The 25,594-nt window shown below is 30.7% G+C and overlaps 2 protein-coding genes across 2 annotated transcripts in view; one reads left to right on the top strand and one right to left on the bottom strand.

The window, feature by feature from the left end:
• Positions 1-23,616, top strand: part of LOC143223256 (rho GTPase-activating protein 190-like) — a 148,596-nt gene extending 124,980 nt beyond the window's left edge. Inside the window, 10 exon segments of the mRNA XM_076450966.1 lie at positions 2,315-2,450; positions 3,080-3,258; positions 3,260-3,308; positions 6,041-6,289; positions 16,471-16,568; positions 17,822-17,920; positions 18,457-18,688; positions 19,246-19,377; positions 20,899-21,004; positions 21,338-23,616. Coding sequence (XP_076307081.1) covers positions 2,315-2,450; positions 3,080-3,258; positions 3,260-3,308; positions 6,041-6,289; positions 16,471-16,568; positions 17,822-17,920; positions 18,457-18,688; positions 19,246-19,377; positions 20,899-21,004; positions 21,338-21,536 — 1,479 coding nt within the window. The 3' untranslated portion in view covers positions 21,537-23,616.
• Positions 23,617-24,329: 713 nt separating this feature from the next.
• Positions 24,330-25,594, bottom strand: part of LOC143223258 (uncharacterized) — a 33,767-nt gene continuing 32,502 nt past the window's right edge. Inside the window, exon 6 of the mRNA XM_076450978.1 lies at positions 24,330-24,469. Coding sequence (XP_076307093.1) covers positions 24,404-24,469 — 66 coding nt within the window. The 3' untranslated portion in view covers positions 24,330-24,403. The remainder of the gene's footprint in view (positions 24,470-25,594) is intronic.

The following is a 25,594-nucleotide window of genomic DNA, read 5'->3' as shown; positions in this document are numbered from 1 at the left end:
TGCACTTTGAAAACTGAGGAAAACATCGGATTTTTCGCCAAAACGCATGTATGTCCAATAAATTTGTTCGAGAGATCTGCATGTTCTGCAAGTGCAACATGTGCAAAATCCCTATAAAAGTGATGGGTTCTCGGTTTCCATAGCTCAGTGTTAAGCCACCGACACGCAATACAGTTATGCCAAGACTGACTGAAGCACAATGCAACAATGCCATTGGTAGCTTGGAAGCAGGTGAATCTCGATCAGATGTTGCCAGAGCTGTGAATGTCCACCCAAGTACCATCACAAGGCTATGGAATCGTCACCAACAACATGGATCAACTCATGACCGTCCACCATCTGGCAGACCTCGTGTGACCACGCCCGCACAAGATCGCAACATCCAGTTACGTCACCTTCGGGATAGGACCACCACTGCGACGTCTACTGCCTCAACCATACCAGGGCTATGTAGGATTTCCAATCAGACCGTACGCAACCATTGACGAGATTCTTAGGCCCCATATGCAACCTATCATGGTGAACGTCAACGAGGTTTTTAACATGACAACGCCCGTTCTCACACAGCCCAACTCACCACTGTCTTCTTGACACACCACAACATCAACGTTCTTCCCTGGCCCTCCAGATCACCAGATTTAAACCCCATCAAACATCTTTGGGACGAGTTGGACCGACGTCTGCGACGGCGACAACCTCAACCGCAGACTCTACCTCAGCTTGCAGCAGCTTTGCAGGCTGAGTGGACAGCCATTCCACAGGATGTGATTCGTCATCTCATAGCTTCCATGGGCAGGAGATACCAAGCAGTTATTGATGCTCATGGGGGGCATACTCATCATTGACGTTGAGTGACGTTAAACTTCAACTAGTGAGCGTGGACTTCGCCTTTGCAGACTTTGGATGTTCAGCAGTGAATGTGCAAAGTTTCACACATGTCATACAGATCTACCCGGAATAAACTTGTTAACAATTTGTCTCATATTTTGCCTTTTGCATTTCTTTTTTGAAGAGTATATAAAATATTAGTAAAAATAAATAATTTATGTGATATGAGAAAGCTCATTGTTTGGCCTGCAAGTTCAAAGAAAGTACCAATTCTTTCCAGTAAAACACATTTTAAGATTCCTAAAGAGATTACTTGCACAACAACTATGACAGTTTATCTTGTAGAAAATCAAAGATCATTTCAACAACCATATATCTTCTATTAACACCAAAAAAAGACCTTTCTATTGCTGCTTTAAATACTGTTTAACCTTGTTGAATAAATGTAGGTCCTGGAATCAATGAATCTAGATATTAACTGAATATATATGGGTCAGAACATTGGACCTATCTCACTGGACAAGGAACCTTGACTGAAATTCCAAATTTATCTGTGTATGTATTTGCACAAAATGTAGTAAGCTTTTGGTAAGATGTACAAACCTGTTGTACTCGAAGAAAGATGTGTTAGAACGGTATTTGTACTCAAAATGTTTTAATATCGAAGGAACTGTTACTAAGCCAACAATATAAGGTAAAAATTAATAGTTGATATTGAATAGCACTCTGTGGCTTTGCTATAAGAAAACACACATACTATCATTAATTTATGATAATTTTCCATTCTTGTTTATTCTTTTAGTTTTATCTCTCTAACTTTTAAATTGATCTTCGTTTTAAACCGCTTGTATATACATGACTGTTGTTTCCTGTCATATTGTACAATAGAAATGAGCCACACTTGCAAACATTCCTTTGAAAGCTTATCAAAAGGACTTCCAGTTTGTCATGGTGATTAACCGTGATGTCACTCAACTGTTTCATCACATAGTTATTCTTTGTCTCCTGATGAAGAAAGATCCACCTTTTATAAGCACTCTGATTATATGTTAGAGTTTTCTGTGTTTAGCTTAGAGTAATGTTAGATAACAAAACTGTACAATGGAAGAAACATCATATTTGACATTTACATAATTTATAAATATGTCGCTTTATTATTGGGAGTTGGAAGTTGTTTTTATTATCATTTTAAATTTTGGCAACTTTTCATTCGATATATTTTATTCTTTTTATGTTATTCAGCAACATATTGGGGTTTGGTGTGTGTTCATGAAATTTGTATACATCATTAGGTTAGTAATTTAGAAAATTTTTATTACCATTTATATTTCTGAAGAAACAACACTATAAAATCATGTATTTTGGTCATGATGCATTTGTGAACCTGTATGTCAAACATTTTTCCAACATCAAAGCTAAATAAATACTGAAAATGTATGTGATGACATTGTGCTTAGTTAATGTTTTATTTTTCTGTGTACAATAGGACACAGTACCTTTATGTGCTGCAGATGCTAGTGAATATTCCTATGCTGTGGTTCACAATCCTTTACCTGAAAGCAAGTCGCACCGAGTCAGATCCTTAGGACGAAGGCATGCAAATAAAGAAGCTTTTGAAAGAGGTAAAAAATATATATTTATGAATAATAACTTTGAAGTGATTTTATATTTGAAAGTCACATTTATGAAGACTTATAAGTATGTCTTGTTTTCTTACCTTTGAAACTATTCAGTAAGTTTTATGAATTGTACTGTCAGAACCAACAGCTTGCTATAGAAAAAATGTTTTATGTAATGACTATGAAAACACTTCTTTTTATTTATCACATTTTAATGATGTTTATAAGAGTTTTTATTCACACCAGAGCAATTATAATCATTGTGTGTAATAATTCTTTGAGTATCATATACTGTAATTATTATTATATACTGTATAAGCATACAATATAGATTTTGTCAAGTATTTCTTCAGAATCTGTGAGTTGTATCTTGATAGACATTAGTATAATTTGAGATGTGTGAACTTTCTTTGTATTGGTGTGAAAAGTTGGCTGCAGCAATTGATGAGAATGAAATGACAGTTATGAAATTGTATTGTGTGAATTTTTTTTTATATGTTTGTGATAGGCGTTTCTTAGCTAGCACCATTTTATATAACAAGCAAAGAAGGTGTGTAGAAACTACTTTTAGAAAGGTCTATAGCTGATCACAGGTTCTTGTTCTTAAAAGACAGAAGCTTTTCTCCTAACAGCTGGCTCTGACTCAGACAGTGAATGGAGTTCTCTGGAGCGTAGGCACAGAGATGTTTATAGTCGAGTGAATCGCAAACCTACTCCCTACAAGAAAACTCGCAAAAAGCGTGGTGTTCCTGTTGCCCCACCCCGTGTTCCATCTTTTGAGGGGCCAGCTCCCCCACTTCCCCCACTCCCAGGGGGGAGAAAGGATGATGGGTACCCAGTCCCTTGATCCACTGAATAAAGGTAGCACTGTGTTGATTGTCTTTCTTCTAGTCCCCTGGTCCTGATGCACACAAACCTTGATGGCACCAACTTATATTTTGGTTGTAGTTGAGTTTAGTTTATTCTTTATGAAAATATTAGCTTTTCTCCCTGACAATGATATTCACAACACAATAAATTTTACCTGTACTGATCAGGAACTATACAATATCTGGATAAAAATCTAGTGTAATACATAAATATGCATTTAATTTCTTTTATGTATAAATTTCTTTTAATATAAAGCTTTTATAAAGATTTTTCAGGCTAATTTTTGGAAACATATTAATCTTCAAGATCTTTTAATCTTTTATATTAAACTGAAGATATCTGCAAGATGCCCTTATTAATATCAAGCTTAAAAATAATTTTATTATGTCATAACACGATCTGTGCACTCTTGTTATAGCTTTTTATCTGCACTTTTTAATGTATGAGCCATTTTCTTAATTAGCTATTGGTTCGGCACAGATTTTGTCACATATTTGGAATATTCTGAAGTTAATCAAATTATTTGAAGTATTTGTTTAAAATGTGATTCATTATACAATTTTATTTACATCCAAATAATTCAAACAGATGTGTATAAATATTGGTGGTACTTGAAGTGCAAAATAAAGCCTCTCTTATACATTAAAAACAACAACAAATGTGTTCTTGAATGATATAATCTAGTTACTAGTTTTTAGTTAAAATGAGTACTAATTGTTTTGTTTTTGTAAGTTGCCATTACAAATGCTAATCGTAAATATGAGCATGTATTTTTTCATGAATTAGAGGTTTCCTTGTAAAGTGTAGACATGAAGATCATATTTTCTTACCTAGCTTAGCTATCATATTTTTCATGGCTATAAAATAATTTTGTGTAGTTGTAATATGTATGTGTATTTATATGTATATTACAATCAAGTACTTTTATGTCAAAATTACTATTCAGAACGTTTCTGCACCTCTAAAAGACCTTTTTGTAGTGTTCATCTCTGATAACTTTTGTAAAGATAACAGAAGCTTCAAATGTAGTTGATTTCACACACTTTGTATTTGGCTCACTATTCAAGTATTCCTATTGGTGTACTTTTCTTAAAAGGGATAGTTGTTTTTTTTTATGAATAGCACTTTCATCTCTAGCTAATGAACTTATATCCTGCAATCTTACGTATAAAAGAAAAACATAAAAATATTGTGAAAATACAATGGATCAGTTTAAAAAAGTTTCCTAAATGCTTCCTTTTTAAAAACTGTATAAAAACTTCTGTAAAATTTACCAATGTCTTGGTTCAGGGATTACTTTTCTCCTAAAGTTCATAATGTTCTTTATATTTTTTATTTATGATAAAAGTACTTAAATACGTCTCTTCATGTTATGGTAACATTAAAAATTTGTCAATTATAAATGTTTCAAATTGTATACCATTTCTATAGATGTGAAATTATGATGTGTATTCATCACCATAACAAAAGCAGTGATACTAGTAGTTATTGACAAGTAAGAAAATGTCAGTACTAAATATAAAAGTTGATTTTGTTTTGTAGTGCTAAAATAAACTATATTACTTAATACATAACTAAACAATAATCGGTAAAGCATGGCCATGTGGTTAAGGCACTCAACTCGTAATCCGAGGGTCACGGGTTCGAACCCTGTCACTCCAAAAATGTTTGCCCTTTCAGCCATTATAATGTGAAGGTCAGTCTCCACTATTCATTGGTAAAAGAGTTGCCCAAGAGTTGGCAGTGGGTAATGATGACTAGTTGCCTTCCCTCTAGTCTTGCACTGCTAAATTAGGGATGGCTAATGCAGATAGCCCTCAAGTAGCTTTGAGTGAAATTCAATAAACAAACATACAATAATCTTCAGTGAATTTTAAATTTAATCAAAACCAATATCTGATATTGTGGAAAAAATAGCTGTCCCATAAGAGTTTCATATATCATACTAAATTCCAGCTAAAAAACTTAAAATGTAAATTGGTGTCATAATGTTTGCCATTATAATTATTATGAAGAAATTTCTGGAGGGCTATGGTTTTGATGTTTAATGTTGCAGTTACATTCTCATAGTATCAAAAAGTTAAAAGTATACATCATTCCCACCCTTAGTAAATGAAAAGGTGACCAAAGATTGTGGTTTTTGTAGTTTTGTTGGTCTGTATAACTGTTACTGAGAACTTCATGAAATTCACACTTTTTACTCTTTTATTTTTTACACTCTTAAGAATTACCCCAAACTTCCCGAAAATTTTCTAAAGTGTAATTTTATTGGACTGTGAGCACATTGTTCAAGTTGAAAGGCTCCTTTTTAGATAATTTGATAATTCTTATGAAAAAGAAACACAATTCTAGATTTTAAGAAGCTTCTGTTATTCAGTAGTAAACAGTTTAAAATTAGAAAATTGTTTTTTTTATTCTAGGGGCTTATGTTAATAACGGATTAATGCTGCAGTTTCTTGTAGTGCAACACATTTAACCCCTGATAATTTTGATAAAAGAGTCATACAACCAGAAAAATCGATCATTTCTTTCATTTTGGAACTATTTAAATCTTGAGTTACTTTGGTTTGGGGTTGGAAATGTTATAGTTAACTGTGTCTGACTGAATATTTATTGTGTTAGGTTTTTTTTTTTCTGTTATTACTAAAAAGATAAGGGTTCGTTTAGCAACCTAATAGGGTTGAACTAAAAATTTAAATGGTCCAATGCATAACTGTTTACAGTACATGGAAGTGGGGGGAACTCCCCTTCAGATGACAGTGACTTGTCAGATGATGAGGAACCTCTCTTCAAAAGTACCCCCCGTCCTAAATACAAACACAAGCGGTCATTTCGCTTAAGGCGCAGGAAGCAGCAGGTGCAGGCTCAGCAACAGTCACAGCCAATTCCACAGCAACAACAACCACCTTATCTTGCAGGAGCTCTCCAGTTTGGTGCACTAACACCTGATAGTGACATTTTCTCTCCTTCATGTAAGTCCTGTGTTTCATGTACCTTGCTTTCTTAAACTAACCTCTCAGTAGTGAGACCTTGGAACTATAGCTTGGTGCTTTTAAAGGTCTGTAATCTGAGTTTGCATGATAGCTTTTGGTTTTTGTGTGTGTGACCTTGACCTCTAACCTTCAATAATTTTTTTCTTCTCACTAAACTTCTCAGTGTTATCTTTTTTTTTTTTTTTTGACATCACAATTTTTTTCTCACAATTTGAAAACAGGAAAGTGTTTATCACCATGATTTTTAAATGGTTTCTTAAATAGTAAATAAAATAAATTATATAAACACATTTATGTAGTATAGGTTCTTAATATTAGTCAAATGAATAAATATATATATTCAAGATATGCACTGTTTGGGTGCTGCATCTCAGAATAGAGCTGCTAAATTATTGATTTGTCATGTAAAGAAGTAAGTTGAAGTTTGATATTTTAAAATAAAATTGAACTGTATAAAGTTTGGGGCAAAATTTATTTATGATATTTATAATAATAGGAAAATATTCTACTGTAACAATGATAAGAAAATTAAAACATTCATGCTTTTCTCAGTTCTCTTAAAATTTTTGTGTGGAAATAATTAAAAGCAATAGGAGTTATTGTACACTTAGCTGATTAGTTGGTAGTCATCATCAAACTTTTAAGGAATGCATTTTCTTCAATATCTCAAACCTAAGACTTAAAAAGCTTTATTAGCAAATCATTTTCTGCAATTTATTGTGATGAAAAGGGATAATTGTCTATTTGAGTAATTTAGTATATTACAAGAAGAGAAACAAAGCTCTATACTTCCCTTTTCTGAGTCCATAAAAGTTCATATAATTTTTTACATTTCTGACAGCTGTTATATTAGTAGATAACCTGCAGGAAAACCTTTAAATTTTACATTGGGGGAAAGCAACATCATTTACTAGTTTGTATTTTACTTTGTCTTCATTTGTTACACTAACTTTTAATCTTGTAAAAGAGACAGAGTAATTATGAAGAAAACAGTAAAGTTGCTTTCTTTAAGAAAACAAGCAATATTCTGAAATTTTGAAAGATAATTGTTTAATATTTTATAATCAAAACTTATGGTTTATAAGGGTAAGAATTTCTTGACTTTTGTGGTGTCATTTTATATTATTCACTAAATTAAATGTTCACTTTCTCCTTCGTTGTTTGGCTTGCTAAATGGTAGCTTTTAAAATACTTCAGTGCTCTGTGGGTTGGAGCTTTCCCTGTCTGTGATTCTTATTAAACCCATGTTGTTTTCCTACCTCAGTTGGCATTAAATGGTCATGTTTGTTGCATCCTTCAAAAACTATCTTAATAAAAAGCTGATACTCTGTAGCACAGTTAACACAGAAACAAGTAACATAAAACAATTAGTTTATTCTTGTTACACACACACACAAACTGCAGTTGAGCTGGACAATTACTTCAATTTATTGATACAGTCTGTTGCTTGTGGGCATTAGTCACATTTATTAGTCATGTAAAATATTTTTAATCAAAATTATGATTAAATCAACTAATGTCATGAAAATAATTACTTGAAATTGGTACTTCTGATTATTAGTTTTCAGTTATTCCAACTATCCAAGTAATGGAAATATTGCCACAATGCTTTCTCATTGTTTTGATTAATTAAGTGTAATTCAGTTTAAGTAATTGTAGTTGTGACTCGTGTAAATAACAAAACACTTGAAATAACTGTTTAAGATTATCACTATTTTGTGTTATTCTAACTATCTAAGTCTCGTGGAAGAATAATCATATAACTGAATCTAACTGTTTACTGAGCCCAATGATAAATCAGTTATCAAACTTCACTAATTGTCCAGCTGTACTCTGCAGTGTTTTGCAACAAACATGTAATTGTAAATGAATCAGAATTTTGTAAAATTCTGTCTCTTGTGGAAGTTTCCTTACAGTGAGTGTAGTCATCTAGTATTCAGTAATTAAAATCCAATAAGAATACAGCTGATGGAAAAAACTTCAGATTAATTTATTAACTTCTGTATAATTTAAGCAAAACCCCTTTTTTTCACTCTTTGATTTTTGCAACACATTTTGAGATGCTTGGTAGCTCAACAGTGAGCTTGAAGGTTTATAATGTTAAACATCTGCATTTGACACTTGTGAACACAGTGCAGGTAGCTCATTCTGTAACTTTATGCATATACATAAAAAAAAAATTAAAATCATAGGTTTACATGGTGACATTAGAGTTTGTTATAAATTATTCGTCTCTTTTTAAAATTAGTGTTTATTCAGTTTCACTATTTGATTGTGACTGCATGTTTTTACAATTAAAATGAAGGTAATACTTTTGTTAGGCTTACAATCAATTATAACAAAGTGGTAACTAATTTAGTTTCTGTATTGTTGTATGAATTTAAACAAATCTGCTAACTTGTAAGCATTTTTTTTATCTTGTGGGAAAAACAAAAAGGATTACATGATTATGTAGTAAAATTAAGCTCACAAGCAGGTATTAGTTTTTGTCATGGTGGATTTTTTAACCCTAACTTTGTATAAACAAATGAAATTGATGTAAATATATTTATTTTGTCTTTAAAAAAATTGCAACTTATTCCACAACACTGTTCAATGGCTGAAGCTTCTAGTTAAAATATGTTAGGACAAATTATCTTGACAGCTATCTTAGTTGTTATGTAACATTAACATCAAAAGCTGTAATGATATTTGTGAAAAGTTTAAATTTTGGATTTCATAACACTACTTGAAATATTTTTCTATGCAAACAAATATGAAGTGTCACTATCCTCTAGCAACATGTGCCCATATGAGCTAAACAATTTTAGGTGTATACAAAAGTCACAAAAAAAGAGAAGATAAATGAGTTACTTGAATAATTATTGTAGTTTGCTAGAGGTCTTTTATTATTTATTCTTGACAAAACAAAATATTGTTGTATAAAGATTGGGTTCTGTATTATGAAATGTATTTTTATTGGCTTTATTGCCACTGGTTAATAGGTATAAACTAAAATATTTTAGTGGGATAATATTGTGTTTGCTTTCATTTGCTTGGCTTTTATTTATTTTGTATTATACATTTGTATCCAGGTATCATTGTTTTGTATCTTGTAGCATGTTGTATTTATTTTCCAAAATGTGTTGGTAAAGTAATAAAAATGTTATAAAGCTGTGTGCATTATTTGGATGTGCATGTTTATTATTAAGTATATATATTTTTAGAACATTATAAGGACATTAATTTTGGGTGAAGGCAAGTTGTGGATATTCATGTTGAACCTCTTTAACTTAGAATAAATAATTTTTCTTTTCTGTGTTTATTGTAAGATCTTTGCTACTGGTTTCTTTATAAGTATATATTCAGAGGATTTTGATGTATTCTTTCTTTTTATCTCTACCATGATTTGGAATTTGACTGAACATTTATGATAATGTAAAAGCCCAAGCCTCTTCCTCAGTTTTAATTTGAACTTACCTGTTCATCCACTTTGATGTCCAGTTCATACTGTATGTTTTAGATATTACTAGTACTTTTCTATTACATCTCTTATTTTTTTTAAATGTTTATTGCTGATTGGTTTACTTGTATCACTTGATCCAAAATTTGAATTCTCAGTTACTTTACACCAGATTTATTGTCTAGCAATTTTGTTGGCTTGTGCTGCTTGTTTTTTAAATGAAGTGATTGTTTTAGCTGCAATAAAAGACTTCTCATAATTTTATCTATAGTTATTTCATTACTATAAGGTCTTTAATAGATTTCCTCTTGCTGTGAATCAGCTGTGGTTTGTACCATAAATCTCATCCCTTAATATTTTATAGGATTATTCCCTTCCATTACATGGATGGCTTTTGGGATAGGGTTTCTAGATGCTTATACTTTAGTGATTGCCCTACTGTACTGGCTCTTTTTTGCCATTTCTCATAACAGAATTTCTGGTCTGGTGTGTTCTTGAGACACTTTGCTCCATAGGGTAACTGGGAACACTATCCTTTCTACACCTTCCTCAGCTCTTTTCTTAATTGGTATTTTTAAATGGTGTGGAATTTGTTTGAATCAGTTACATATTTTTTCCATTTCTTTGTATTTATATAAAGCGTAATCTCTATGTAAGAACTGGAGGACTCCTTAGATATTTAGATGAACCATTGATGGATGTCCTTGGAGTGCTTAGGTCTTTTCTGCTTCTTTTCTTGACATTGTGAATGATACATTGTTTATAACTTCTTCAGTGGTATCTTTTACTGTCAGTGTTCTAGGTGAGATGTTTATCCACATAAATATGCATTTTTGTTGGGTTTTTTACATATGAATGCATTGTAATGAAACTTGTGCATACAAAATATTCACACTAATTGCTGACACACATGATGTATGTGCAAAAGGAACAAAAACGTATGGTAATAAAATATAAATCATGGGATATAATTTTCACTATGAACTTATTGATGGTTTATACAGTGATTTGTAGGATTTGATATAGTGTTTTACATAAAATCATACAAAATGTTTTCATTCCATCGTTATATGGATTCTTACTCTATTTCTTGGCTTGCTTTCCTGAGCAGTGCAATTCAAGAAAACTGTAATTTGCTATAGAAAGAATTTCAAATCAAATAATAAGTAGACCTGCATGCCATTCATGTTACTTATTTAATTCACTGAAATTACAAATGTTAGTGAGGGAAAAATAAAAATTCACAAATGAGATACACAATGATTCCCAGCTGGTCTTAGCTTGTAGTTCAGGTTTTTGTTAAAATGAAAATTATGCTATTCTAATGCTGTTGCTCATGTTAAAGAAAATAAAATTTTAGATTATATCTACAAGTATAAAGAAATTATAATTTAATTGTATAGGCCACTGGTTAGACCACATTCGGAATATTTTGTTCAGTTTTTGGCTTTTTAATTTAGGAAGAACATAGAATTGTTGAAAAGAGCTCAGAAAATGGTCACTAGAATGGTGCCTTGGATGGATGGTTTGTCATATTAGGAATGATTGAGATCTTTGAAACTGTTTTCTCTTGAAAAAAGAAGAGTTACAGATGATCTGATTGAAGTGTTTAGGATTGTAAATAGAATTGATGGTGTTGATGTATTACCTTTCTTCTTATTTAACAGTGAGAATAGAAGGACTAGGAGACGCATATAAATTTATGCAGGCTAGGAGTAATTTTCAGCTTAGACTGCCTTATTTTTCTAATGGGGTGTTTGATATCTGGAATGGATTACCTTCAGATATTGTAGAAGCAGTAAATTTATGCGAGTTTAAGAAAAAGCTTAAAAATTATATGAACAATAAGGGCTGTTTTTGAATTTATAATAGTTTAGAGGATGGGACAGCCGAGGTGGACCAACAGGTCGTTTGTTGTCCCTGAACATTGTTATGCTAAATGCTTACTATATTGAATTAACTGTGTAATTGCATTGAGTAGTTATTAAAAGGACTTCAATACAAAATTAAGAATAGCAAACTCCTACTAAACACAGGACCAAACTTTTAGGTGATAGATGGTGAAAAATTTACTGAAGCCCGAATATTTGTAAGTTTTGAGTTTTCATTTTCAGCATTGTACTTCATTTCAAAAAGCAAAGTACTTATTAAGCCAAAAACTTACATGTAGTACAAGTGTCATTTTTCTTATCCTTGTAGGAGAAAAGTAACTTTGTACTTTCTTTGACCTTTCCTCAACTTTGTTGTAAGGCTTTGAGTAAAATATTATTATGTAAGTAATGTGTTTTCTTTGAAATAAACATATTAGTAACAAAAGGTAAATTTAGGGAGAGAAATTATCATTTTTGCCTTTTTACCCATACCAGGTTGAAAGAATGATGCAGTATGGACCAGATATAAGTGATACAGTATAAGAGGTGTGAGCAAAATATATAGCAAATGTAAGCTTGTAATAGAGGTGGTGGGGGTAGGATAGGAAAGCAAATCTAAACCTTGGCTTTGTGCGTGGATATTTCTCAATATTTTGGAAGACACTTTGCTTGTTTTGTTGCTGAAGTGTTCATTTAAGTTCCAAGAAATAAAAATTGCAGTCATTAAACTTCATGTGATTATGGAGAGCTGGAACACAGTTTAACAGATCAATAGTATGAACTATGTTTCAGTAATGCATTTTTACTATCTGTTCTTTGCATGAAGCATGTGTGCTGTAATTATGAAATGCATCAGAGCATTAATATAGACTTATGCTGGCATGTTTACATACTATATATATTAACATGGTACATGTCTTTTTTTTTTTGTATGAACCTTTTTACTTTTTTACCAAGTGTGACAGGTTGACACTGGAATATAAATGAAACATGTTTCTTTAAAATGTTTTATTGAATATTGTAACATTTCAGAGTTGCAAGACTGGTATAAGTTCATGTTGTGTAATATATGTATGTTAATATGAAATATGGTTCCTTTAGATAAATATTGTAGTGTTTTGTAATTATATACTGAGGTATTTCAGCATGATGGTTTTGTTGAATTTGGTTTCTTTTTTTATGAAAATTGTTGCATTCTGTATCTGTGACGTACTTAGGTTTATGTTGACTTGTATACTTTATATATGTTCATGTAAAGTATAATTATTTACTATACTTACACTTTTCAAGTGTGATTGAATTACATACTTTGGTATAACGTGTTACTGTTCGATGTGATTTATGAACATGAAAAACTTGGATGGTAGGCTTAATAAATTTGAAGGATACTTGTTTATTTCAATTGTTATCCTGCTCTGTGTGTAGATGCCAACATTTTATTTACAATGTTTTGTTGTGTATTTTTTAACTTTAAACTGCTTCAAGTATACATAATAATTGGAGTAATTAAACTGGTTTTAATAAAGCTTACAAAACTTGATTAAAAGCTTCTTTATTTAAAAACTGACTTAGTGATCCTCACTATATGTAATATAAAAAGGATTTTATTTATACATATATTAATTGATTATTTTCAGTTTTAGATGTTTTAAGATCTGCTTCTAAGTTCTCCAATATTAAAACTGGAAATAATTAAGCCATCTGTCAGGGTTATTTATAGTAGTCAGTACTACATCTTAATGTATTAAAAAAGAAACCCATGCTTTGTGTTTTTTTTCTATGTTATACATTTTTGATAATTGTTTTTTGTTTTTGTTTTTTGTGAGTATAAACAGAAAGTTAAAACATTGTGAACTTACTTTTGATTAATCTTAAAAGGAAATTGTGTGTTGGTTGTTTCTTGTGTGTGAAACCACATGAAATGACCCCATATCCAAATTAAAACATTTTATAGCAACCTATGTTTTGAGTATTTTCACAGGAGAAGATGTTAGTAGGAAATTTCAAAGAATGTTGAAATGATGGATTAAATTTTTGAATGCATAATATTTGTTTTATTGAGAATTATTATAAAAATTGTGCCATTGCATTTGATGTTTTTGGTTTTTTTGCATACTTTACACTTCTATGTACGCAAATGTATTTAAGATGCCTGATTAACTCAATTGTGGTTTTATGAAGGAAAAATATAAGTTTTTGAATTCATTAAGTAATTAATGTGCAGTGACACTCTTATATATGGATTACTGAGTTAAAGATGTGCAATATAAATAATAATTTTATTAGTTTTTTCTCTGAATTTTTGAGTTAGTGTTTATATTTTGTTTTTAATTTTCAATTAAAATCCATGCATTTACGTTTTACTTGTCATCATAAACTTTGCTGGTAATTCTTTAAGTATTTCCATTTGTTTTTTAACTTGATATTAAGACCATTATCTCTGAGGTTAATTGGACATATTTTCAACATGTTTTTCAAAAAAAGTAATTTTAGTCTTATAAGTAGAATTAAAAGATTAAATTATCTATATACAAATAAACTTTAAAATTTGCAAATAGCAGTTTGATGCAGAAACTTTTAGATTCTCACCTTGTACTTTTTTTTAATGTTTTCCATGATAATTTTTTTTTAAATATAAAATCCTTGAATGATTATATAAACACAAGTATAATTACTGGAGCCAAAGGAGGAATTTGTATGAATAGATTGAAAGTGATATAAACTTATCCAATTTTAATCATATGGATATCTGCACCTTTTTGGTCAGTGATATTTGGTACACATGTACATTTGTGTTTAGTAGTATATTCTTTCAGTCTTCTGTTTACCTTTATTATACTTGTACATTACTGGTTATGTCTGTCTACAGAGTATGGACTTTTCTGTCCTTTCAGTACATTATACAATCATTTAATTTGATGTGCTTTCCCAATTATAGTGGTGTAGTGACTTTGGCCATTTGTTAATTAGGTAAGGTTGTTAATTACAGCTCTATTTAAGTCTGTGAGACACTTTGTTTAATACTTTAAGGTAATAGTTTTTTTGTGTTTTGAAGTTATTAAATGTTAATCATTGTGACATTATTTAACATGTTAAGAAGCCTATAAAACTGGTTGAGAAACTACAGACGTAGTAGTGACTGGAACATTATTTGTATAAGCTATTTGTTACAACAATAACTGTTATGGTGTTAAACACCTTCTGCAAGCTGACAAAACATGAATATAACTAGTTACACTTGCTGTTAGTATTAGGCCTATGATATTTTTAAATACTACATTCTTTAGTCCCTAATGGATTTTGAAGAATAAGGAGAGTGTATAATGATAATATTCAAACCACACTAACATAACAGACTAATAAGATAACTATTAAGTACTGGTTATTACAAGTTGTGTACACCTGATTTGGGAGATTAAATTCATTATTTTTTACAGATACAAATACATCAAGACAATCAAGCATGTGCTTACAAAGAGACTAACTTCAACACTGACTGCTTCTTGTCTTGTTAATGGTTGATACTAGTAAGATTACTGTGGATATAAAATTTGTTGTTACTTTGTATGCAACAATATTCCAGTGCACAGTGAGCCAAAAATTTATTTTGGATCAGTACAATACTGATTTGGCACACCAGTCTTTATTAAATGTTTATTAGTCATTGTACATTATGAAGACTATTCAGTTACAGCCTATCTATATGTAATTCATTGTGGAGTACATGTTTGCATTACTATTCTATACAGTGTGAAGTTCAAAACAGTGTGAAATGTGTTATTCATACTTTGGTTTTGTTACTTAAAATCACTGATATTTGAAAATTTTAATGCTAAATTATTCTATTGGTTTTTGATAATTTAGTATATTTAAATTTGTAATGTATCTCATGGTTGAAAGCTGTCATGACTGAGTGGGTAATTTTAATTGCTTTGTTACAGTTTACCTCATTATTGTCAAGTTGCATGTTAGATACATATCATTGCCTGCAACAATTTCCATTGAGAAACAAATTTAGAAAAATAAGGTTGGGGCTTATAACACTAGTAATTGGGTTTTGATACCTCTGATGGGCAGGGCATAGATAGCCAATTTTTAAGCTTTGTGCTTTATTACAAAATAAACTAAAAAGTAAGAGGTATGGTGATAGAAATATGGCATACACAATGTAGGAAAAGTAAGTTTTTATTTAACACTAAAGAATACAGTTACACGTTATAAATTATGAATATCATATCACACAATTTAAAAAACTAATTTTACACCATATCCAACACTAAAGAGTAGATTATCCAACTATAAATTAAAAACTTAACAACATAAAAGAATATTATATTTAAAGTAGCTACATTACTTAGGTAGCTGGGATAATAAGAAATAGTAAAAACCAGCTATGCTAATTTTGATTATTTGCATCACTTTAACTGAACAAATATGAACATTTAAAATAATAATGAGAAATCATAATGGGAATGTTTTAATTATTTCAGTAGTTGAAAGTTGCTGAAACACTAAATAGGTTATTTTAACAACAGTCAATTTGATCATAATTTCAGTTGCTAGACAAGTGCTCATTGCTTATACTTAATTGAGTTGATTGTCCAGCTTTGGTTGTGAGAGTATTTTTATGCATTTTGTATGATTGAAAGCTATAGTTTTCCAGTAATGCATAGATATATAGAGAAGATGGTACTACATAATTAATATTAAAAGAAAATGTAAATATCTTGTATTCCTTCTTTTTTTTTAGAAAATCAGTCGTAAGTTCGCTGTTATTCTGCAAAAACATTTGAAATAGAACATTAGTTTATACTGTCCAAGAGTTGCCCTATTTTGTTTCTTTTCAGCAAAGCTCAAAATTGAAAGCTCTCTTTGTATGCCTCCTCCTGATGAAAACTCAGGATATGAGTTGGTATCACCTAAAGATCCAGCAGTTATGATGAGGGTAAATATCTATTCACTTTCAGTGAACAAACCAAATTATCTAAACTGAAAATTGCTTCATTTCATATTAAAATTTATGGTATACTTCAATGTGATATTGTTGGGGTGTTCACAGTCAGGATAAAGATGCCTAAAGTTGGGGAATTTCTGTTTTTTTGTAAATCTTTTTCGTTGACTAGTAATTACATAAATGTATTGACCATATCCAGAAAGATACAAAATTCCACCAAACTCTCTATTTTTTTAAGTTCATATAGATGCAATTGCATTCTAAGTTATCTGTGTAATATAAGTTGTTTGTTTTCAGTTTTGTTTTTGTCATGATACATGGTTTACAACTTCAAGATGACACTACCTAGTGCTCTTTTGTGAAATGAAATTTCCAGTATAATGTTTGGTTGTACTGCATTTATCAGAACTTCTAATACTCTTTTTATATACGGGTTACATGTTAGGCATAGTGCACAAGATAATACGGGGTAAATATATAGTTATGATTTATTGCACACAAATATGTGCAATATGGGAATTGATTGATGCACGTTCTCTCTCAGAGCATTAAAATAAATTATCTCTAGTAAAGGATTTATGAAATGTTACATTAATGTAGTTAGGAACTTAGTAACACTTGTTTACCTTCTCATGATAGTTGGGATAACTTGCTAAAATATACGAGAGAAATTAAACTCTTGTTGAACTCAGCAAACTTCTACAAAGTTCACGAGATTGCTTTTAGCCTTGTAATATACTCGAGTAAGATGTAAATCAGAAGCAATATTTACATTTCAGGAAGTACTACAGTCATTTCCCACATGAGCTTGTAACTTAATGTTTTGTTTTACATACTATTTTATATATTCTGTATTGTAGTGCTATCGTTTAAATTCGCATGTAAGTGACCTATAGGTTATATAATTTAGAGTGAAATAATAACACTAGTTTTGATTAAATGTTTGTTACATATTTGGTTTAAAATCTAAGAAAACACAGGAAAAAACCAACTGTGATAAAGTTTAGGAATGTTTTAATGTGTCTTATTTTCCATCATATTAAACTTTTAATTACTTCATCAGTTGGATTGATTTTCATGAACATCAGTATTTTATTATATCTTAATTCAGTCAAAGCTTGGATAACCTCAAATATATCTAACTTGGAGTGAAAGAAATAATAATTTTTGAATGATACTTTAATGTTTTGTGTTATGTTTGTTATAGTATTTTAATAGTCTTAAAACCCATAAAAAATTTTCAGAAGTCTGTGATGATCAAAGATGGTGAAAAAACATCCAGGAAGAAAGATAAGAAACTTCGAGAAGATGAAAAGTTAGAGAAACGTCGGTTGAAGGAAGAGGTACATCATTGTTTATATGATTACATAAGATATGTTAGTATTTATGTATCTAAAATACATATTTGTCGGACAGTTTTATTTTATTAGCTTTAACAATTTGTCAGTTTCAGTTTGTTATTTGGGAAATATGATAAATAATCCAGGTATTTAGAATGGCATAAATGGTTATTTATTAATATAAATTATTTTTAAATATTATGCAATGATGTTTAGTTACTTGGATTTCACATATAAAACAATTTAATACTTATTTAACAATGCATAATGAGACTTGTTGTCATTAGGGAACTCGGTAACAGTGTTTTTAATAACAAATGTATTTACTCTTGCAGTAAACCTTAGGCTTCTGCTTAGCTTTATCACAGTTGTTGGTGAATCTAAAATTGTTATGTGTAATTCTGTTATCCTTTTATATATATGTTTTATATTTAATCTCATAAACAAACTACTTTTGTGTCATTATCAAAATATAAAGGATGGAAATCTTAAAAGTATTAGAACATTTAGTGGAATCTTTTGTTTTTGGAATTTGATAGAAGCGGCTAACAGAGAAAAAGAAAAAGAAAACTGCTCAGGGAAAAGGAGGAAATGCAAACCAGGCAGTACAAGGACTAGAAAGCTTTGCTCAGTCAGAGAATAATCATATTCCCCTGTTTGTGGAAAAGTGTATCAAATTTATAGAGGAAGAAGGGCTAGACTCCGAAGGTATTTACAGGGTACCAGGAAATAGAGCTCATGTAGATCAGTTATATCAGAAGTTTGATGAAGGTATGTGTCAAATATACTAGACAATTTCCAGATATTATGCTCTATTGTAAATTTATATGGTTTGTCTTTAAACTTTACATGTCCGTGGTCAGTCTTTTCTTGGGGGGAGGGGGATTGATGAAATATTTTTTTTTATTTGCAAAAAAAAGTCCTATATAATTTGTACTGACATCATGTGAAGTCTGCATCGTATGCTTGTGAATAACTGTATTCATGTAATGAGAAACTGTATCTTGTGTATTAGCAGTTTTAGTAAATACTTTTTTATGATCAAGACAAAACTAAAAAAACATTGTACATAAAACTTTGTGTATAGTATAGAATTTATTGTGTCAGAAATACTATAAAAGTTCATGTTGCATTGCACCATGTAGAAAAGTATTTGATGCAACGGTAGATATCTGAACATTTGTTTTCATGTAATACTTTTTTTTTTTATTATGTCAGTGCATCATATCGGACATATTCCCAAAAATTTCACTTTGGATTTTTTGTATTCACATTGTATAGTATAAATTAGTTATGGCTTGTTTCAAGACATTGTTTTTTCTTCCCAGATCCACAAGTTTCAATCAGAGATCTGGATATTCCAGTTAATGCTGTTGCTACTGCCCTAAAGGACTTCTTTTCCAAAAGGTTGCCACCACTTTTGCCTGTCTCTGTCATGGAGGAACTCAATGAAATATCAAGTAGGTGGAGAAGTTGACATAATGTACAAAAAAAAAAAAAAAAAGAGGGAAAACTTTAACATTTCTAGCATACCAATATGCTTATGTAACCTCATATATGTTTTAACAAGTATTAATCATAAAATTTTACTTGTAATCATTTCCATATTAAGGGATTGGCATTTTCCATTTTTTGTTGCCAAAATTCCATTTATAATCAAATTAGACCATATAATACACTGAACAGGAACATTGATTCTGATATTATTATTACTATTGACAAGCTAAAATTATTATAACCTTAATTAAGCTGTCACCCCAAGACAAAAGTTTACTAATGTCAATTTCTTGGTATATTCACAGATGTATTTTGATTTTGAAATACATAGGCTTAGTAAAATAGTTACTAACAAAAACATTTTTAACTGATTTTTTTTTCTTCTCCTTTAACTAAACAGCAGTGATTTGGCTGTTTTTTTTTGTTACAATATCTTTTTTTTCCTACTGCAAAAGTGAATTACTCACCAAACCAAGACCTTCATTGGTATATTATATATGTATTCATTACTTTAGTTTGAACTACATATTATCATTTAATTTTTCTCTTCTACAGTGAAGTTTACTTTGTACATTTCTATTAAGGTAAATAAAATAATGGCTTGTATATCAAGGATGTACTTTTATTAGTTATTACAGCTTTGTCAGAAACTATGAGTATTATAACAGTTTACTCATCCAGTTGCCATAATAGAAATATCTCATAATAAACTCAAGTTTCTGTTGAACAAAAGTTAAAAATAATTTAACTTTTAGAGCTTAGCTGAAAGTGTTGGTTTAAGTAGATACATTAATTAATTTTAAACACATTTAAGTTGTTTGCTCTTCTTTTTTTTAATTTTGATAAGTAAGGCTACTTTTTGATGTAGTAGTTTTTTGACTGTTTGTTATACTGACAGTCATTGGTTTCTGTTGAATTTTTGAGCTTTGTCTATGAAATTGTAATTGCAGTGAAATTCAGGAAAAAACAGCTAGAGTGCATATGAAATTATTTTGCTTAGATTACAAAATAAATAAAACCCATCAGTTTGATGATTCATATTAAGAAAATGTTCCTAAGCATTATTTTGTAACATTTGTAGAAAAATTTTATTTTAATTTTTTAAATAGTATATTGATTACAGATGTGTGTGTGTGTGTGTGTGTCTTATAGCAAAGCCACATCAGGCTATCTGCTGAGCCCACCCGTGATTTTAGCATTATAAATCCGTAGAGGTACCACTATACTAGTGGGAGGTTATTCATTACAGCTCGTGGACATTTAAAAAAAAAAGTTTGTGATGCCTGGTATCTACTCTTTAGCAGTAAAACAGTTAGTTATATTTTTTAAACATACCTTTTATTATCGTACTCTATAAAACATAACCTCTGTTAAGGTGACAATTTTTTAGTATTATGAATTGAATATATATACATGTACAAATAATGCAAAACAAAATATTAACTCTCTATTCATGGTACTAGGTTTTTACTATTTTGTAACAGATGTTCAAGATAGAAGCTGTCGTCTTTTTGCCCTTCGAGATCTTCTAAAAAGGATACCAAGAGCAAATTTTGAAGTTCTAAAGTTTGTCTTTCAACATTTTGTTAAGTAAGTTCTTTAATTCATATGCGTGAAAAAAATTGGTACAAGAATTTAATTTCGAAGTTGGATTTCGTTCCTTCAGTTACTTGTTTTAAGAACTTTGTTATTAAGTTATGGTTTGACTTCTTAAGGTTGACAAGGTAAATAAGTCATTTTGGTACTTCTTTTTCTGCTATCTCTGAAGTAAGCTTTGTTTTAGTCGTTGTTTGAAATGTTAATGTTTTATTATTTTTGTATAAGTGCCTTCACTTGAGTTTAAAAAAAAAAATCTGTAGTAACAGTTTCTACTTGTGTAGACTAACTTCCAGGTTGTAGTTGACTTTTTTGTATATTTATTAGGGTTGCTGAGAATTGCAGATTGAACAGTATGGACAGTAAAAACCTAGCAATCTGCTGGTGGCCCACTCTCTTGCCTCTAGAGTTTAATGATATGGGGATGTTTGAACGGATGAGGCCACACCTAGAGGACTCGGTTCAAACGATGATAGACCAGTTTCGTTTTTTGTTTTGTGGAGAGGAGGAGGTAGTGATGGTGTGACAGCAGTAATTGTCAATCCTACCCCCCTACCCTTTATTTCACACCTATATTGTCACTCGCTTGGAAAAATCTGTCAAGAGTTTATTGCATGCGAGATATGAAGTAAGTATGCTTCACAATCACCCTTGCCAATTCCTCAGAAGTGTTGTGATTTAGCTTGTAGAGGTGCTGAAAGAATCGCTTGAGTCTTTTCAGAAATGTTAATAAGTAGACTGTATGCATGCAAATATTTGAGTGCAGGAAACAAGCTTGTCATGTCAGAATAAAGAAAGAAATGACCATATCAGTAGGAAGTGTTCTTTCTTGGAAAGAAAAAATCTCAAGCAGCTTGTAATCTCCTTTACTGTGGCTGCTCTGATGGTGCCTGGTACAGAACATTGTCTCTCTGTCATCAATAAAGGACAAGGTTCACTGACTTTTTTCCATCAAACTGTGTACTTCCATCAATACAGTAGTATATAATCTCCCAATGATATAGAACAATCAAGCTGTATTTTGCTGCAAACTTACAACCTTTATTTTTGTTAAAATAGCACCAATACTTTGGGCAACCAATGATTACTTAATATTTAAAAACGTTTGCATGGACATTTTTATTTTTTCTTTCACTTAACATCTAATTGTAAATGAACAAACACAAGACAGTATCGTAACGCAAAGCATGTAGTTTCCTTGGGTAAATATCCAAGTGTGAAGCGCAGTGTAGGAAATCATTTGTATATTACTTCCTAGTTTTGTGTAGAAATATCTAATGGACAGTTAATTGTGTACAAACAGGCCTAGCTTCATATTTAGTATGTTTTTTTTTTGTCTTGTTCATTTGTATAATGCTCATGTTGTCTGAGAAAAGTATTAAATAGCTCAGTTGGTTTCCATGACAAGTTCCTCTTAAGTGTAAATAGTTAAATTTATCCTTTGTTGTTGGGTTCACCAGCTAATTGGTGAACTAAACAAAGTTAATTTTTTTACCAACTTATGAACTTGGATTTTTTTTAACAGTATGATTAGATAATAAAGTTATGTAGTTATTGTATAATTATCAGAATCTCTTGTTTTCTTTAATTATAAGCTAGATGTGATATGAGAATTGAAAGTATTAGTCAAAAGGTGAAATATTTTGGTGGTGTTTGTACCTCAGTGAAATTTCTATGTAATTTTGTCTTCTGTTCAATGGTTTTGACAGTCTGACATAGTGTTATATAAAAGATTAAAATTACGTGGTAGATAATGTTCTATCTAGAAGATATTGGATTTTTTTTTTTATGGTTGAAACTCGTATGATAACAGGACAGTCATTAAACATTTATTTTTTTAGTCAAATTTAAAAGTGAGACAGTTGATATTTTTTAAGAGTAAGAGGTAAAATATATTGAAGTAGCATTATCTAAATATTAAAAACGAAGTCAGCTTGCCATGTTGGTCAAATGGTCTTCAATTTTAAGTGTATTCCTTTTTTCTTTTTTTAAGTTTTTCAACCACTGAAGTTTTGAAACTATTTTAGCCTTTGTTTATGCAAACTCAGCTATAACACTTATCGTCACATAAAATGAATACATACTATTGTAGGAGTTGACGCTGAGTTCCTTCGTCCAGTCCAGTTTTTGTTAACTGTGGTCATACTCTCCAAGGCCTGGTACCAGCATTGAGTTTTAGAGAGCCTTCCAGTGTTGTATTTTAATAACCTCTGGAACGGTTACTTCATTTTTGTTGTACATTTAAGTCACTTGTGATATTGGTGTAAATTTCAGTTGTGTACAGACTGATGGTAATATGTCTTTATTGTATTCTGGCCAAACCCATGGATATCCTTGTAGCTCTGTATTCTACTTGACATTGTAATGATTATGACATGAATCTGTAGTACCAGTCTGTCACAGCAGATTTCGCTTACTACAGGCCATTCTAATAAAGATGGCTGTCAATAGTATTACTGGAATCTTCATTTAATATATCTATTACTTAGTAATCTCTCACATAGTAAATTCACATATCAACAATAAAATTGAGCTTTGAAATATTCTGGTAAACTAAACTGTATTATACTTGACTTTCAGTTGAATAAAGCACATTTTAGTTGTTACTACAACATGGTTTTACTTAAAAGAACCCAGACCTGAAACAAAACAGGTTGTAGTTTCACATGTGTAGAAGATGAGTTACAGCTAATGTGAAACATCATCTCTAGCTGCTTTGGTTATAAATGGACTATATAATTTTATGCAACACAAATAAGTTTCAACTATTGAAGAAACACTGAGGAGTGTTACTGTTATGTCTAATGTTGCACTTGATTCAGTTTGTCATTTGAGCTTTTCTTGCAGCATTTTTATGCTAGTAACAGATGCCTAGCTTTTCCTCTTGCTTATCTTATTTTATAAAAATAATAAAATCATGTATTTAATAACTTTACTCTTGTTAGGTTTCTTTAAGTTTGCTTGATTTACTTATTGAACACTCCTATGAAATGACCTTAACTTTCTAAAAATTAAAAATATGTCGAATGAAAACATATTTCAGATATGTTGCTTTTCTTCTATCTCCACGATCATTTTTCATTTAAAGATGTTAAATACAATTAGATAATAATTACTTTTATTTACAGCAGTATAGTTATAGTTTTATGTTCCACCCTTTAATGACACTATGCAAATATTAAAGGTGTACAATACCTTTATCCAATCAGATCACAGAAGTTGTTTCACAAATTATGCACAAAACATGTTATTAAAGTCGTTTTTGGATTCTGCCAAACACAGTAAGAGGTTTCTATATTTTGTGAATGATTTTATAAAAGAGCTATGTCAGCAACAGGGATGCAATCATTTACCTTGTATTGAATGGAACTATTCTTTTTTGAGGCAGGAAGTTCAAGGACTTGCAATATTCTTTTTATGCTTTGATAAGCTGCATGGACTTGATTGAGCAACTATTTCCTGAAAAATACATTTTACTATATATTATATATCAAGCTTTCCAAGAAAGTAAGTTAATATCGTGCCATTTAATGAATGATCTGTGGTGTTAGAACAGTTTAACCATTGAAGATGATGAATTACAAAAGAATTATTTAAGTCATGAAATAAATTGCAGTGACAATAAAAAGTGCTCTCACCTCCAAAAAATGAAAAAAGTAAAAATTCAGTTTAAGTCTTTCAACTGTTGGCATGTGTTCAGTACTGTATGTGTATGTTATTAGATTCAATAAAAATTGCAGTACCTGCACATTACACTAACCTGATGCTATAACCCAGTTTTTGAATCTTGACCTGTTCTTGGATAAAGGGGTTCTGAAACTTCTGGATTACTCTCCATAGGATGCTGTTATATCTTTAACATGTTCAAAATATATTAATTTTGGCTCAGATCAGGAGATACTGATAGCCAATTCATCTTCTGATATTACTTCCTATACAAGATCAGCAGTGATGTTTCATGCTCTTTGCAAGATGAAATGTGGCTTCAGTACCTAACCCCAGTAGTAAGTTCTGTTCTGGATGATGTAGAAGCCCATTTTCCCAGCTTCATAATGCCCACACCACAATCTTGTATTTATGTCGCACGGTATACTTCAACAACAAATGTTCATCATGTTTCTTGCCATAGCACATTGCAAAAAGTTTCCAGACCCTTGCCTGCCTGTCAGTATATATATATACATACAAGACAATGATTCTGGATTTATCATTGGAAATAACTTGTGAGCAATCACAGAATTCTATTTTAAATATTCAAGCATTCCTGGATGTGTCAGTATTATGTAAACCAAAGTCATTCTAGATATCTTGCCACCCTTCTACAAGCTGCTTGGGTGTAAGAAAAAGAATTTACACCTGTGTTCTGCAACCCATATTTTGTCTTTGATCTTGCCCCTCATTTCATATTTATTCCTTGTATGAGAGACACTGCTAAACATTGAGTTGTTTATTAGTTATTGAAACAACAGATATCCGAGTTGAGCCATTACTTACTGCTAAGATTGTTTATAATCATGCACACTCGCATAAACTAAAATTTGAAAACTGGCTCATGTTTATATTACTAGCTTACTGAGTTTAACA

Source organism: Tachypleus tridentatus, chromosome 8 (genome assembly GCF_004210375.1).
Source record: "Tachypleus tridentatus isolate NWPU-2018 chromosome 8, ASM421037v1, whole genome shotgun sequence".
In the NCBI taxonomy this organism is placed as follows: Eukaryota; Metazoa; Arthropoda; class Merostomata; order Xiphosura; family Limulidae; genus Tachypleus; species Tachypleus tridentatus.
Note: the sequence above shows the minus strand (reverse complement) of the source record. Positions and strands in the feature narration are given on the sequence as shown.